Source organism: Phytophthora infestans, genomic scaffold, assembly GCF_000142945.1.
Source record: "Phytophthora infestans T30-4 supercont1.54 genomic scaffold, whole genome shotgun sequence".
Classification (NCBI taxonomy): domain Eukaryota; phylum Oomycota; class Peronosporomycetes; order Peronosporales; family Peronosporaceae; genus Phytophthora; species Phytophthora infestans.
This window is the reverse complement of record NW_003303705.1, coordinates 253,290-267,240: the sequence shown is the minus strand read 5'-3', so window position 1 is coordinate 267,240 and position 13,951 is coordinate 253,290. Positions and strand designations below refer to the sequence as shown.

Genomic DNA, 13,951 nt, shown 5'->3' with positions numbered 1-13,951 from the left:
AAAGGTTTAACTCGACACAGCAATTTGAAGAATGAACCCGGCCGGCGGAATGATTTTCACTTGGTTTAAGTAAGGGCTCTGTATCTTAAGGTGTCAAAGGTGTCCCGCCAAAATCTGAACAGTGGGACCACGTTGGGCGCGGGAGGAGCGTACAATAAAGACACTAGTAAGTCTAGTTACCTCATGCAATAATTGCAATGACAATGTCATTGACATTCCTGCCACAGACTTATTCACGTAGGCCTCACATCGTGTGGGGCTTTGTCGTCGTTTCGCTATGGCGCCAAAAGAACTTTCTCTTGGATTTAAGCGCCAAGACACCAACTCATGAACGAGCGGTCACTCTTCAGGTTCACCATGTATTGCACGCTTTTTTTTTTTTATTGTCCATGTACTGTACTACGATTTCGTTTTGGGTTACCTTTGTGGACGGAAAGCAAGCTAAGCTAAGGTCTTCATTTTTCGTCCCAGCTCGTCGGGGATACCGACTTGCGTTTTGTCAGTTTGTGTGTGTTCGGCGATAATCCCGCGTCTGACTTGGTTGGAGACTTGTCCCTGTTAAGTAACGATACCAAAGAAGTTCTCCGAGCTTCATTTCTACCGGGCGACAGATCACCACAGATTTCTTCGGTTGTCACGACTCCGGCCAACGGCTCGATGTCAGTACGCATTTCGAAGATTAAGGCTTCAATGGCGCGCGAGTTGCGAGTCGACATGCTAGGCCCGGGGCGCCCATTTGCATCTGCTTTGCCTGTTGAATCCATTTCCGGAGCTTGAGGCGGTGTGGCCGAAGTTGCGCTATCGAAAGCTGGTACGATAGCTCTTAGTCGACGCGTTAATGTCGAAGTAAGAGAGCCCACCGTCTCGCTTATATTTCCCACAAGACCACTCGGCCGTCTCTGTAATTTATCAGTCTTCACCCGTGGTAATTCACCAGGGGCCATTTCGGCCGTCTTTGTCTCCTTATCTCCTTTATCTTCAGCAGGTTGAGACGAAAACACGAAATTATTTTCTGTCACTGGCATCGCTTTATCAACTCGAGTGCCGTTAACGTTGTTAGCGAGCGCTTTGCGGGCGTTATTGAGCCGTGACGACATTTTCATCTTGAGTTTCATCACCAGAATAAAGTTATTGACTGGTGTGAAAGCAGCTTCGATCTCCTGCTGCGTTACCATCACTTCCCGACTCGAAGGTCTTCGAATCAGTTCATCACCTGCTCCCAAGAGCCACGGGTGGGTTTTGAGCAGCGTAACCGTGATACGTTTGTGGGGGCTCTTCTCCAAAAGCTGAGTGAGTAGTTGAGCGCATTCAGCATCAAGATCGGGCGGTAGAACCAACGGATCCTCGCGAATTGACATCATCACATCACTCAATGATGCGACGCTTGTGCCGAATGGTAGCGTCCCAGATAGCAAGGTGAACATGGTCACCCCTAGCGCCCAAACGTCTACCTGATAAGGATCATATTCGTCACCAGTCGTGCATTCCGGGGCGAGAAAATGATACGTCCCTTCGGTACTACGGAGCTTTAAAGCAGCCGCATCCCCACCTTTGGCTGCAGCTGATAGTTCGTCTTCATTCATATGAGCAACTCCAAAGTCAGCGAGCTTGTACCGATCACCAGATAGAAGAATATTCTCGGGCTTGATGTCGCGATGGCAGATATGGTTACGATGCACTAGCAACAGAAAGGAACAAGTTGTTAGTAGCTGGCTGGTCCAGGCGTTTCAATGAGTTTAGAGCAACACGCGTACGAAAGACTAGTGCAGCGACGACGTCACGCATGCACTCGCGAACGGTTTCCTTATCTAGTACACCCGTCGTGGAATTGCGAGCAATATAGCGAGATTTCTTGTCGTCCCAGTGCATGACCTGACCGCCGCGGATGAGTTCGAGCACCAAGAACAATTTATCGTCGGCCGGGCTATCGATGACCTCGTACAACCTGACGAGGTTCGAGTGTGCTAGCTTTTTCATGATAGCTACCTCTTTTTGGACTTTCTGGAGATGGTCACACGAAGCATGTTGATAATCTAGGCAAGAAGGTGCTTTCAACTGAAGCAGGCTACCTGGAAGACGTTGGAGAGAACAAGTTTCCCGTCGACACGTTTGTACTCGCGTTTGCGCTTCAGGATTGACTTGTTGACGATCTTGAGCGCCTAGATCGCCACAGAATTGCGTGTTGGTATGTACAAGCACTACAAGCGTCACGTTTACAGTTGATCACTCACAAACTCAACCCCTGCGTCGTTCTGGCAAAGATAAACTTTCGAAAACGTGCCCTCGCCCAGCATATCCATGATCTTGTAGCTGTTCACATAGCTGGTAGCTCCTACAGAGTTTACCTGTACTTCGGCGGTGTCCGTCTCGATCACATCCATGGCTCGTTCGCGACTGTGGTCTAACGTTTTCAGTCCCAAACGAACCCCCGAAACTAAAACGCAGTGTCTACAGCCCGAAAAAAACACGAGGTCACTCATGTTCGCAGGACTATCCTTAGCCAGCTAAACCTGGCGATAACAACGGGCATCAGGGTGATCGTTTTGGGGGGGGGGTGAACGAGACATTCAAGTTATCCATAAACACGTTTAAAAGCTTAACTTTGAACTACTTTTTTAGTAGTCCTCGACGCAAGTGGCACCGAATCTTGGCTTGAGTTTTGAGGCAATGTAGTCGTTTGCCACCGACTTCAATTGATCGTTGATGTTTGAAGTAAATGTGTCGTAGATATCGCCCTTTATGTTAATCTTGTCGGCCGAGAAGTCTGCCACAACATCCGTGATCGCTGAGATAACCGGCCCAGAGCCGTGGAAGCTTTAATCGGAGTTGGAAATGGAGTCGAAGTCTAACGCAACTGTTTGAACAGCTGCAGACTTGGATCGAAGCAGCAGCAAGTCCATGATGGTGTTGTACTTACCATCAACACCTGCAACTTCAATGGTGGTGAGAGTGATGTCTTTGCAGTCTGGTGCACCCGGCGCACAGCCGTACATGTCGACCTGCACATTCGCTGACAGTACAGGCTTGTCCAGTGTGAGTGATACATCGACAGAGATGGACGCGTCAATCTCCTCCAGCGTCAAGCTCACGGTAGCGTCAATTGAAACTTGACCAGTGCAATAGGCCCCGAGATCAATGCTGTTCGACGATGAAGCGTTTATGTGCTCCGGAACAATATTTGCAAGTCCCGTCACGTTCAAGTGGTCAAGCATGGGCGTGAACGGCCCAGAATGGAGTAGGAAAACGTCCCGAGGTTGATGTTCTCGAGTACAAGTGGATCATAGTCATTCATCAGAGTGGACAATAGTGTCGATTGGGCCACCACGTCGACCGCGTTGTTCAATAGGAGGAACTGGGTATCGTGTGTCGCGAAGTCCAACAAGGAGCAGCTTTCGTTGACGCTTTCCCAGCGGTAGTCGCACAGGTGACGCTGATGATTGCCAGAAGCGCAGCGGTGGAGAACGCGAGAGTCTTTGTCATAGTTCGAGTGTGTTTGGAATGGCAGGTTAAAGGGTGAATTGGAAAGTGATCGAGTCTGGAACTGTGGCCTTTTCAAAAGACAGACCTGCCCCCCCCTATGGATACTCTGCTCCTTAGGGCTCCATCAGCTTTTATCATAGCCAACTGGGTCGCACTAGTCGTCCCTCATGAGCCATGAGGTGGACGCCACCACAAGATCGGAAGGCTGTTGTGTAGCATGTGGACTCCACTGAAGGTAGTCGATCCAGGCCTATCCACCGAATCGCATCTGGACAAGAGTGCTTTTAATGAATATTAACAAGTCATGTTGGGACTTTGGCTCCGGCTGCCCCATGCGATGACCGAACCGAGTCGCGATCGGGGTGCCGACGTACTGCAGGTGCTCTGCAGGAAGCTGGTACATTTGGATGCAGTGCCGGTATCCGTGACGTGACGAAAGCTTTCGTGATCCTTGAAGTTGGTGTCACTGCATCGCATTTCGCATCATTTTCGCTGCTTTGCTGCCGGCCGACGGCCCCACGACGATCACTGACCCCGTGACGCCGAGTCGCGAAGCGTAGGCAAGGCAACCTATCGTCCACACGTCGCTTGGCTCTGTTAACCAGACTTGTCTCCTGTAGCTGGTGCTGGAGTTGCAGCTCTGGATCGAAGCTCTTCCGCCGCTACTATCGGCTTTGCAATAGTCTTCTATTCAGTACATTGTACACGCATACCATCATTTTAAAAGAAATATCTCAAGAATTTCTGCTGTTGGGAAGTGAGCATTGTAATGCTAGAATACCCCACTTTGTTGCAAGTGAACAACAGTTTTTTGCGTCGTGTTTAGGCTTCATTAGTGCAACCTTCTGATAACATTCTCGCGACAGCTGCATTGTAGACGGCAAAACCCAAGAAGAAAGTAGAGTCCACAGCTGGCTCGTATTCCTGCACGCTGTGTCCGGGCCCCCAGGCGCTTTCTGTGCTTCCTGTATACGACATCGTGCGCAAATATCTCGCTCTCGCTCTTACTGTTTTTGAGTCGTGTGTGTCTTGTGCGTGACTGAGGGCAAAACGACGATAAAACCCATCTACGCACCTCAAAGCACCTGTAAACCCAACTGCGGACGGCCTTAGCGCCGTCGAGGATATGAACCGCAGCGCCTTGGACCTGCACCGAGTGGCCTCCGACGTACTGAAGCAAGATATGGACCGTAACGGAGGCGCTGCGTCCCCTGGTCAGCTGAGTTTCAGTACGTTCCTCATGGACGAGGTATCGTCCCCCGTACAGCTGCAGAAGGTCTCGAAGCGACCCCCGCCGTCACCTCTTCCGCCTTTGAGAGCCCAGGGTCTGTCCAATGTGCCCCCACGGCGCCATAACCCCCCGCTGGACACCTCGAGACGTCGAGGAGGGTCGGACGGAGATATTCCCGTGTTGGAGGCGGCAAGAGACAGCAGCGGCTTCCGATTGGACGGCGCAGATCAAACCGTGGTCGAAGTGAACAGTGACGATGAAGGAGGAGCGGAAGCGAAGGTCGTGTTGGGCGAATACGACGCCGAAGAGGACGATTTTGTGCCGGTGTTGCAGACAGCGGAGGACGCGCTGAGAGCTCACAGACACATGGGAAGTAAAAAGTTTTCATGGAGAGTATCAGCGAGACGAGTCCCCGCGGGCAAGACGGTTAGAGTACCAGATCAGGAGACGCTACTGAGGATGTCCGCGAGAAGCACAGAATTGTCATCGAGCTACTCAAGCAGCAACTCACTAGGCTCAAGGAGAAACTCCTCGTCTATGCGAATCGAGCGAGAACTGGTGCGCAGTGGCTGGCTATACAAGCAGGCGAACGTTATGTACGTTAACGAGAGCGTGTTTTTATTTATTTAAGAGAACTGATATTAACATTTTTTTTATTGCTATAGGAAAACCTGGAAGCGACGGTATTTTGTACTAATCAAGCGAACGAATCTAGCAACCGGTGAGTACTGGGCCTCTCTGCAATACTACAAAGGCAGCAACTTTGGCAAGCTACGTGGCGAGATGCATCTGCAGGACGGTATGTCAGTGCGCTTCCTGGAACCGGACGAGACCAAGCGACCGTTCTGCTTTGAAGTAGCTGGCGAGGACTTTTCCTTTGTGTGCTCTGGATCTAATGACGACGATGCGAGCGCCTGGGTGTGTCTGCTTCAAAGCTTGTCAGGTGGTGATAGCAGCACTATTCCACCTTCGGCCGGTCTGCTAGGCACGGCAGCCGCCAGCAGCCTTCTACAGGCATCAGATGGGTCAAAGGGTCATCGGATTCGCATTAGTACGATCGACGCTAGGAGTATTCGCATCGTAGCCGAGTTGCGTCGAGTGCTCCACACAAGCAAGTCCCCCGAGGCGGTCAAATTCAAAAGCTTTATTGGCTCGTTCGAGTCACGAAGTTCGGGCGCTCTCCGTGAATTCCGCGAGTTCCACGCAACGTTGACCGAATCCATTGTGAAAGAGCACGGCGCACGCATCTTGGCAGCTCTTAAGGACCCAGGAAACGACAACGCGAACGGAACTATCACGGCTGCAGAGAAGATACAAGACATGCTGCCGGTCTCTCTTGATATTTTACGCTCAGCTGTCTCTCGTCATGTGGAAGAAGTGCTTTTCGTGCCACTGCAAGGCAAAATCAACGCTTTCTTGCGTCGTGTATATCACGAAGAAGAGTCGTCTATTAACCGCAAGGTGAGATGGCTGCAAGGCAAAGACCAGATGTACTTCAATATCCCGGTGCACCAGGTCTCGTGGAAAGAATGGCGGAAGGCGTCCAGAATTCTTGCGCAAATCGCCCAAGTCCAGCTGCCTGCAGCCAAGTATGACGTGCTCACAAGTACGATGAAGGAGGTCCAGTCTACTTATGCTGAGGAGCACGACACCATCGCTGAGCTGGAGCCACTCGAGACTGACGATATCATTCCGATCTTCACCTACGTGCTGTCGAATAGCGGACTGGAAAACCTCATCTCGCTTAAAACCTTGTTGATGGAGCTGAATGGATCCTGGTCCGTGGGCAGATCTCCTGACGATGAAACGTCGCTGAACATTTTGACGCATGCGGTGGATTTTATCAGCAATGTGAGCATCCCAGCTGTGCTGGAGGACATCTTTAAGGACCAAATTACGCTATCGATTGACGGAGACTGGCGCCGTGTTCTGGAGTTTGAGGTGGAGTGTACCTATCGGTATGGCGCCGTTGTGGAGCATATATCTCCTCACGGTTATTCTGCCGTTGGGAATATTATAACGCGGGGGTTTGTCTTAGTGACGGTGAATGGTCAAAACGTGGTGCTGTGGCCGTTCCAAGACATCATGACGCTACTGCTGCAATCGGCGTCTCCTCATCGACTCGCGTTCATCCCGGGAAGTAGTTACTTCAAGATTCTGACGTCCAACAAGGCGCTGTGGAACGTTGCGTTGATGCACGCGTGTCAGCGCGGCGATGTATTCAGTGTGCAAATGCTGCTGGCGAATGGTGCGGACGTGAATTATGTTGCTCATGAGTGTGGAAGCAACACGCCGCTTCATGTCGCAGTCAGTGCGCTTCACTTTAACGTTGTGTCGTACATGCTTCAGCACGGAGCAAAGGTGAAGACGATAGGCGAATGTGGACGCAGCGCGCTGCATATGGTCGGATCTCCGTGTATGATGCCTGCGACGATGACGACGTCTAGCGACATGACGAAAGCGGCAAATGGGGCGTCGGCGACGCTAAGCGACTCGGACAAGGCCGTGCTAGTCGTAAAGAAGCTTCTCGCCCATGGAGCTCCTGTCGACACTGTTGACATTTATGGTAATACTCCTGTGATGTTGCTGGCAGAACGAGGCTATCTTGGTGCAATCGACGCGATAATGGAAGCTGATAGCAATGTCGACCTCAATGCTCGAAACTGGCAGCGTGGTATGAGTGCTCTTGCTCTTGCAGCGAAGAGCGGCCGAGCAAATGTGGTGGAAGGATTGATCGACTATGGCGCCCAAGTGGACATTCGCACGCTGCATGGCGAGACACCGCTGCATTTTGCAGCAGCTAGTGCCAGTCAGCGTGTATGTGAGCTTCTCGTGAGGAAAGGCTGCGACGTTGATGTTCGTACGAGTGAAGGGCTGACGCCGCTAATGATTGCTGTCGCTAAAGATCACGGAATGGCCATGGAGAAAATCGCTGCTCTATCGCCTTCTGTGCCGTCTCTAATGGGCGACACTCTCCACGATGGACGGCATCATCACCAGAAGACAACAGTTGATTTACGCAACAGCATTCGTGTGGACAACTCCTCCGTCATTTCAACGATGAACTATCTTGTCCAGAGCGGCGCAGATGTGTCAGCTGTTTGCGAGGTTTACCGGACACCTCTGCACTATGCTGCCCTGTACGGCTGTGACGAGCTGTTTGCGTGTCTCCTGGCCAAGATGGGCGACGACTCGAATGCGGAAAGGTTTGATCTGTATGGCCAGTCGGCAGTGTCAATGGCCGAAGCGAGTCGCTCCTCGCTCGCCCTTGCAAGTGAGAATATGTCGAATGGTGACTCAACAGTGGCCGATGATTACTGTGAAATGGGTGATAACGATGACGACTCAGACGACGACGATGAAGACTTGGATGAAGTGGAAAAGGCAGACATTCCCATGTCACTGACAGGACGCAAAGATCTTTCTGGGAAGAGTTTGAGCATTAAAGATCTGGTGACCGAAGAGAACGATGGAGTTGAGGAGATTATTGCGGGCACGTTCGATGCTATTGCTGGTCTTTTATTACGTTATGAGAACTACCGACTGGAAGAGCTTAGTGCGCTCATCTGGTCCTGTGGCTATGCGTCGAGTGGAGGCGGAGATAGCTATCGTGAAATGGTGGACATCCTCCGAAATGTGTGGAAGCAGTATTCAGTGGACACAGGCGCCGGCTTCTACGTGCGACGCATGGTCTTGAGTGCTTTGAACAAGCTGGTGGAGATTTTGAAGCACAGTGTGGAGTGCAACATGGACATCTGTAACTACGTCGCTGAGTTGTACACGGAGCTGGTCCCTCTTGAGGACGATCTAGCGAAGGAAGACCCACAGTGTGCGCAATGGATAAGCGTGTCGTTGTTGCCCGAGTTTGCTGAGGCTTGTCAGTCCAACCGTGTGCAGGAGTTCCAGGTGCTCTCTTTCTGTGAAGGCGACTACACGTCGCTGAAGCAGTTTATCTGCACCGCGAAGCAAGCAAACCCGAACCTTGAGTTTTTGGACGACGACCTGTTCGCTGCCGCGGTGGGAATGGAGATTATCACGGAAACGATGCGACGCCGAATGTCTCTCGCTGGTGTGTGGAAGGCTGGAGAGACGAAGAAATCGTTCGTAGTGAAGCCCGAAGAGACGCTCGAGACACTGTCGGAGGGACGATCGACAACGATCACGCCGTGGCAACCGAGAGGTGTGAATGTGGGGCGGTCGCATCCCTCGGAACAACGCATGGCCAGACTTTGGTATGTCCGTGCGACTACATAGTTGCAGCTATGAATGTCGCTTAAGCTGATTGTTTTCTTCCCTTTTCTTTAGGATCTTGGATCTAGACCCCAGCATCATTGCCCAGCAGATCACTCTGATGCAGCATTATCTCTTCAGCAAGATCAAAGGTGAATATCTGCGTGTGGCGTAACATGCTATGATAGGATAGCTAACGGTTTTTTTTAACGTTTATTTAATGCTCCAGTGTCCGAGGTATTGGCGTCTAAGCGTAACGCTGAGAAGACTCCAGGGTATCAGCGGCTCCGACTGCTGCATAATCACATCTCGATTTGGGTGGTCAGCCAGATTCTGATGCGAGGCGACGTGGACCAGCGTGCAGAGATCCTCGCGTATTTCATTCGCGTTGCTGGGGTGTTGCTCTCACCCCTACAAAACCTCGATGGGTTCATGGCAGTCATGAATGCAGCAAACGATTCCTCGATCTTCCGTCTGAAGAAAACATGGGGTCGACTCCTTCCGCAAGCGCGAGATCTATGGCAAGAGTTGGTTCCACTCACGGAGAAGGGAGCGCGATCACTGAATAAGTTCACGAAGGAAGCGACGCCCCCACTGATCCCGTACATGGGCGTTGTCATTCAGAACGTGCTCGCACTCCAGGAGTACCCAGACCGAGTGGAGGGAGACCTGATCAACTTTAAGAAGATCCGTTCCATTGGTGGCCTCATTCAAAAGATACTGTCGTTCCAGAAGACGCCGTACTTGTTGCCGACGGACAAGCGTGTGCTGGTACGTCCAGCCTGTTCTGCTCACAGATTTACAGGATGACTTCAGGTTAATATTGCTTTTCCTTAATTGTACAGGAACACATCTGCTCAACAGTTCCATTCGCGGACGGAGATGCCTGCTTTGCGCGGTCGTTGAAGATCGAGCCACGTGTTGCTGATGCTGGGACCGAGACATCGTGATGCCCATGAAGACGAGTGCTTCTCCACACTGTACCTCACTGATGTCTAGGCCAGTATTACGAGAGACGTTACAGTGCGTGGAGTGAATGCCGACCAGATAACCCCCGGAGGCAGAGATCTGGTATCACCGTACGTAATAAACTATGAGTGTAAGTAGTGCAAACTATAAGAATGTGTATTGGACTGTGAAATTGTAGCGAGCATTTTGCTTTAGTGTTTCTCTTCTAGGCCACCGAGCTTCCCTTTCCCGTCTCCAACTGCAAGTGCTTCCAGAACATGAACATCGCCAGCGGGTAGTGCAGCATCGCGATGATCATCAGGAAGAATGCTGTCTTCAACGACGTGTCATCCTTCTCACCCAACGGACCCGCCTGCACCAGCCACAGCACGAACGTCAACATGGCCGTGAAGGCCGCCACACCCGCCAGGAAGAAGCCTCCACCAACCCACTTCTTGTCGCCTTGGCGGCACGTGATGGCGCCTACGATCGCGATGATGACCATCAGACCGTTCGACATACTCATACCGCCGAACGTCATGGTTCCCATACCGAGAATACTATATGACTTGTCCAAAAACTTGTCGAACTGCGTGGCGTCCATACCGGCAGCAGTCGCCAGCACCGTTGCGTACGCCAAGCGTTCGGCCTCACTCACATCTCCAGCCTTGCCGTAGCCTTCGCACGTGGCGTACTCCGAGTATTTGGTCCACACCGTCTCGTTGATGGCCTTAAGATCTTCGTAGCCAGATCCGAACTTGTAGAAGAAGCAATGGTCGAAGGTGGTGGTCCAGTTGGCGAGCTCGCTGTCAATACAGAAGCTCATGAGTCCCGCTTTGAAATTTGTACTGGCGATCTCACTGGTGAGCGCAGGGTTGACTGTGGAGTTGGCTGTCCACATTGGAAGGATCATAGCGACGGCGTTGTAAAGCGTGGCGAAGATGATCATGGCGATGGCGCCGTATCCGTGTTTCGAGATCGCCATTGAGCGAATGTTGTTTGTTTCGCGTCGTTCGCTGTGTAGCTTTGCCAAGATTTGGAGAGTGAGGTCCTGAGTGGGCGAGATGTCCGAATTTACCTAGCAGTTCGTTCCCTCTGGGTCCTGTAATCTCTAGGACGGAAAGTCGAGCGATATACACACAGGTGCGCATTGTAAACGAGGTAAACAAAGGATGCCAGCTCAAGGACTTTAATCCAGGACCTCACTCGATTCAAATCGCATCAGAGCTGGAGCAGTGATTGCAATGGCGACGACACCAAATTTACAGCGCAATCGAGTGGTTCACGGATTTTCGTGTTGAAGAAGCCACGAACAAACAACAAGTGGCTCCAGTCTGCACTGTCGTAATGGCGACACAGATGTGCCTTTTAGTCTAGCCCAGATTTCGTCTCCACAAACAGCATTAATACTTCGTCGTTCGCACTACATGTAACAATAAATAAATGGTTCTTGTACACTGTAAGATACTACAGCAGTGCTGTAACAGCACTAATATATAACAGATTGGAACAGCTGTCGAAAGCACAATTGTGTCTGTTGTTTACCACTGTTGCTCGACCTCATCAACATGGGTAATCATAGTCAGACCACATGAATCCAGAAATTATGCTTACTACAATTCTGCGGTGAGTGTCGATTGCTTACAGTTTGGGCTGGATTCTCTCCTTGTAAGCTCACATGCATCGAAGAGCCTTTTTGCCTCTGGTATGGATATCAGTCTACTATAATGCCTGTAGAAAATGTAAACAGTGACAGGAGCTACCAGGTACCGGCTCAAGGATGTTGTGCCGCACTGCCTCATTTTCCAATTTGCTCTTCCGGTTAAACCCCTAAAGTAGCACACCCATTTACCGTAACAACAACAAATCACGATGGCGGTCAGCAAGTTTGCGTTCGGGGCCATCGCCATGATCATCATCGCCACGGCTTACAACATCGCCGCTTTCATCCTTCCCGGAGCTCGAATAAGACCGTGAGCTCGGCACTTGCCTCGGAAGTATCGAGCACGAGCTTCAAGGCTGGTCTCCTGGGTTTCTGCGTCGACAGCGAGATGACCAATGGCACGTCGTTCGACCACTTCTTCTACTACAAGTTCGGGTCCTCGTACGACGATTTGTCGGTGCTGAACGCCGACGTGTGGTCCAAATACTCGTCCGATGGGATCTGCAAGGGCTACAGCAACGCGGGTGACGTGAGTGACGAGGAGCAGACGGCGTACGTTTCGGTCCTGGCCACGGCTGCCGGCATGGACGCTGTTCAATTTGACAAGTTCCTGGACAAGTCGTGTGGTCTCCTGGGCACGGCCACAATGACATTCGGCGGCATGAGTCTGTCGAACGGTGTGATGGCAATCGTCGCGATGGTGGGCGCCATCACTTGCTGCAAGGGCAACAAGAAGTGGGTCGGTGGAGGATTCTTCCTAGCGAGCGTGGCCTGTTTCACGGCCATGTTGGCTTTTGTGCTAGGTTCAGTCGAAGCCTCTGGGTAAGGAGGATGACGCATCGTTCAAGGCGTCTTTTTTCCTGATGATCATCGCGATGCTGCACTACCCTGTGGCAATATTCATGTTCTGGAAGCACCTGAAGATGCAGCAGGAGGCGCAGAAGGAGTTTGACGAGGATCACTTGACGTACACAGGCGCTGAGACGCCTGTGAGCGGGGCTCCTGCCACTCTAGTTTAAGTCAGACTGCGCATGATAATATAACTAACTAGTAGTTTTTTCCTTAGGTATTGCCCCCCCCCTCTTTGACCCGCTGTCAATTTTTTTTTTGCCGTGAACCACCGCAATTTGGCACAATACCTCACATGAAAAGAAATAAAGACCTTAAGTGTCTGACCCTGACTAATTATGGTGATACATGTAAGGTCAGAGCACAATTTTTCGGGATTTTAACTGCCCGTTTTATGAAAACTACCGATCCAATTTTAAATAAAGCATACTAGAATGATGAGCCCAGCGAGATCTATCCAAATCCGGTCATTTTGATACACATTGGTGAGATTAACAAAAAAATTTCCACATTTGTGACGTGACAAAAGCGCGAATGCATGACTAATTTCAAAACACGACTAATTAGAGTGGGGCAGGAGTCTGCAACTTCCATATAGCAGTAATCTGTAAATGTAGTCTCTCTAGAAAACCTTAACGCGTAGTTAGTTTGTACGAAGCTTATTAATAGACTAGAGGATGGGGCTGGTAGCGAAGTATGATGGAGGAAAGCATAAGAATATACAGATACCGCTCCCACTTATGATGTTACCACTACCTAATACCCTGTTAATATCGATGCGTTACATTTATTCGTTTTAATGCGTACCGTAAAATGTTAAGGCTAAAAATGGAGTCTTGCACCGACATTAGAAAATACACCCATCGTTTTTCATATAATACTCTGAAACATATGTTGTAAATATGGACATCATAAGTGGGAGCAGTATCTGCAATATCAAAACAAAGGTGGTAGTTTCGGACAGTAAGGCCGAACAGGGGGTACTGATCGAAGCTTGAACGGCCATTGCGTCACGCACAGTGACACTGTCGTCATTAGCGATAGGAACGGACACGGCGAATAGCACAAAGCCTCTCTTCGTCTTTTTCCGTGTCTCCTCTGCGTCCAAAAGCGCGTCGTAGCGGCGCTCCTTAGCCTCCGAAGGGAGGAGATGCTACAAAAGTAAATGATAGTAGTTAGTAGCAGTCATACTACTACATTGTACCATGTAGTACTGTATTTAATATATGTAGTAGTAATAATCTTTAGCACGGTACTATAGTATCCTTTTGGGTACTATTTTCAAATACCTAACCTTCGATATTAGCTTCAGCATAGCTCTGTTTGGTTAATCTCGATAGCATAATACCGCTACTACTACTATCCGGGTTTTGAGGCTAGTATGCTGGTGTAAGCCCTATGCACTACCAGGATAATTCAAGCTACCTAGGTACGTGACAACCCAACAAGGATTAATTCAAGGACGAAATATGTCACCCACAGAAAAAGTAGGTATTTCGTCGACACAATTTTCAAATTAAGTGATTTTATCTTTTCCATGTTTCTCATAA

The 13,951-nt window shown here is 50.3% G+C and overlaps 6 protein-coding genes across 6 annotated transcripts; 3 read left to right on the top strand and 3 right to left on the bottom strand.

The window, feature by feature from the left end:
* Nucleotides 1-305: 305 nt before the first annotated feature.
* Nucleotides 306-2,381, bottom strand: PITG_17390 (protein kinase; the record flags this gene model as incomplete). Its single annotated transcript, XM_002896664.1, has 4 exons — nucleotides 306-1,678; nucleotides 1,755-2,001; nucleotides 2,070-2,159; nucleotides 2,232-2,381. 4 exons carry the CDS (start codon nucleotides 2,379-2,381, stop codon nucleotides 456-458), a joined length of 1,710 nt encoding a protein of 569 aa, XP_002896710.1.
* Nucleotides 2,382-2,845: 464 nt separating this feature from the next.
* On the bottom strand, nucleotides 2,846-3,480 carry PITG_17389 (uncharacterized protein; the record flags this gene model as incomplete). The annotated part of the gene is made up of 4 exons (XM_002896663.1): nucleotides 2,846-2,873; nucleotides 2,914-3,106; nucleotides 3,223-3,352; nucleotides 3,430-3,480. The coding sequence occupies 4 exons, from the start codon at nucleotides 3,478-3,480 to the stop codon at nucleotides 2,846-2,848; spliced, it is 402 nt and encodes a 133-aa protein (XP_002896709.1).
* Nucleotides 3,481-4,606: 1,126 nt separating this feature from the next.
* PITG_17388 (uncharacterized protein) lies at nucleotides 4,607-5,341 on the top strand (the record flags this gene model as incomplete). Its single annotated transcript, XM_002896662.1, has 2 exons — nucleotides 4,607-4,636; nucleotides 4,700-5,341. 2 exons carry the CDS (start codon nucleotides 4,607-4,609, stop codon nucleotides 5,339-5,341), a joined length of 672 nt encoding a protein of 223 aa, XP_002896708.1.
* Nucleotides 5,342-5,732: 391 nt separating this feature from the next.
* Nucleotides 5,733-10,058, top strand: PITG_17387 (ras-specific guanine nucleotide-releasing factor, putative; the record flags this gene model as incomplete). The annotated part of the gene is made up of 6 exons (XM_002896661.1): nucleotides 5,733-5,736; nucleotides 5,796-8,003; nucleotides 8,100-8,943; nucleotides 9,017-9,093; nucleotides 9,171-9,712; nucleotides 9,787-10,058. The coding sequence occupies 6 exons, from the start codon at nucleotides 5,733-5,735 to the stop codon at nucleotides 9,889-9,891; spliced, it is 3,780 nt and encodes a 1,259-aa protein (XP_002896707.1).
* Nucleotides 10,059-10,115: 57 nt separating this feature from the next.
* Nucleotides 10,116-10,493, bottom strand: PITG_17386 (uncharacterized protein; the record flags this gene model as incomplete). Its single annotated transcript, XM_002896660.1, has 1 exon — nucleotides 10,116-10,493. The coding sequence occupies one exon, from the start codon at nucleotides 10,491-10,493 to the stop codon at nucleotides 10,116-10,118; it is 378 nt and encodes a 125-aa protein (XP_002896706.1).
* Nucleotides 10,494-11,761: 1,268 nt separating this feature from the next.
* PITG_17385 (uncharacterized protein) lies at nucleotides 11,762-12,571 on the top strand (the record flags this gene model as incomplete). The annotated part of the gene is made up of 3 exons (XM_002896659.1): nucleotides 11,762-11,775; nucleotides 11,895-12,318; nucleotides 12,362-12,571. 3 exons carry the CDS (start codon nucleotides 11,762-11,764, stop codon nucleotides 12,569-12,571), a joined length of 648 nt encoding a protein of 215 aa, XP_002896705.1.
* Nucleotides 12,572-13,951: the final 1,380 nt, after the last annotated feature.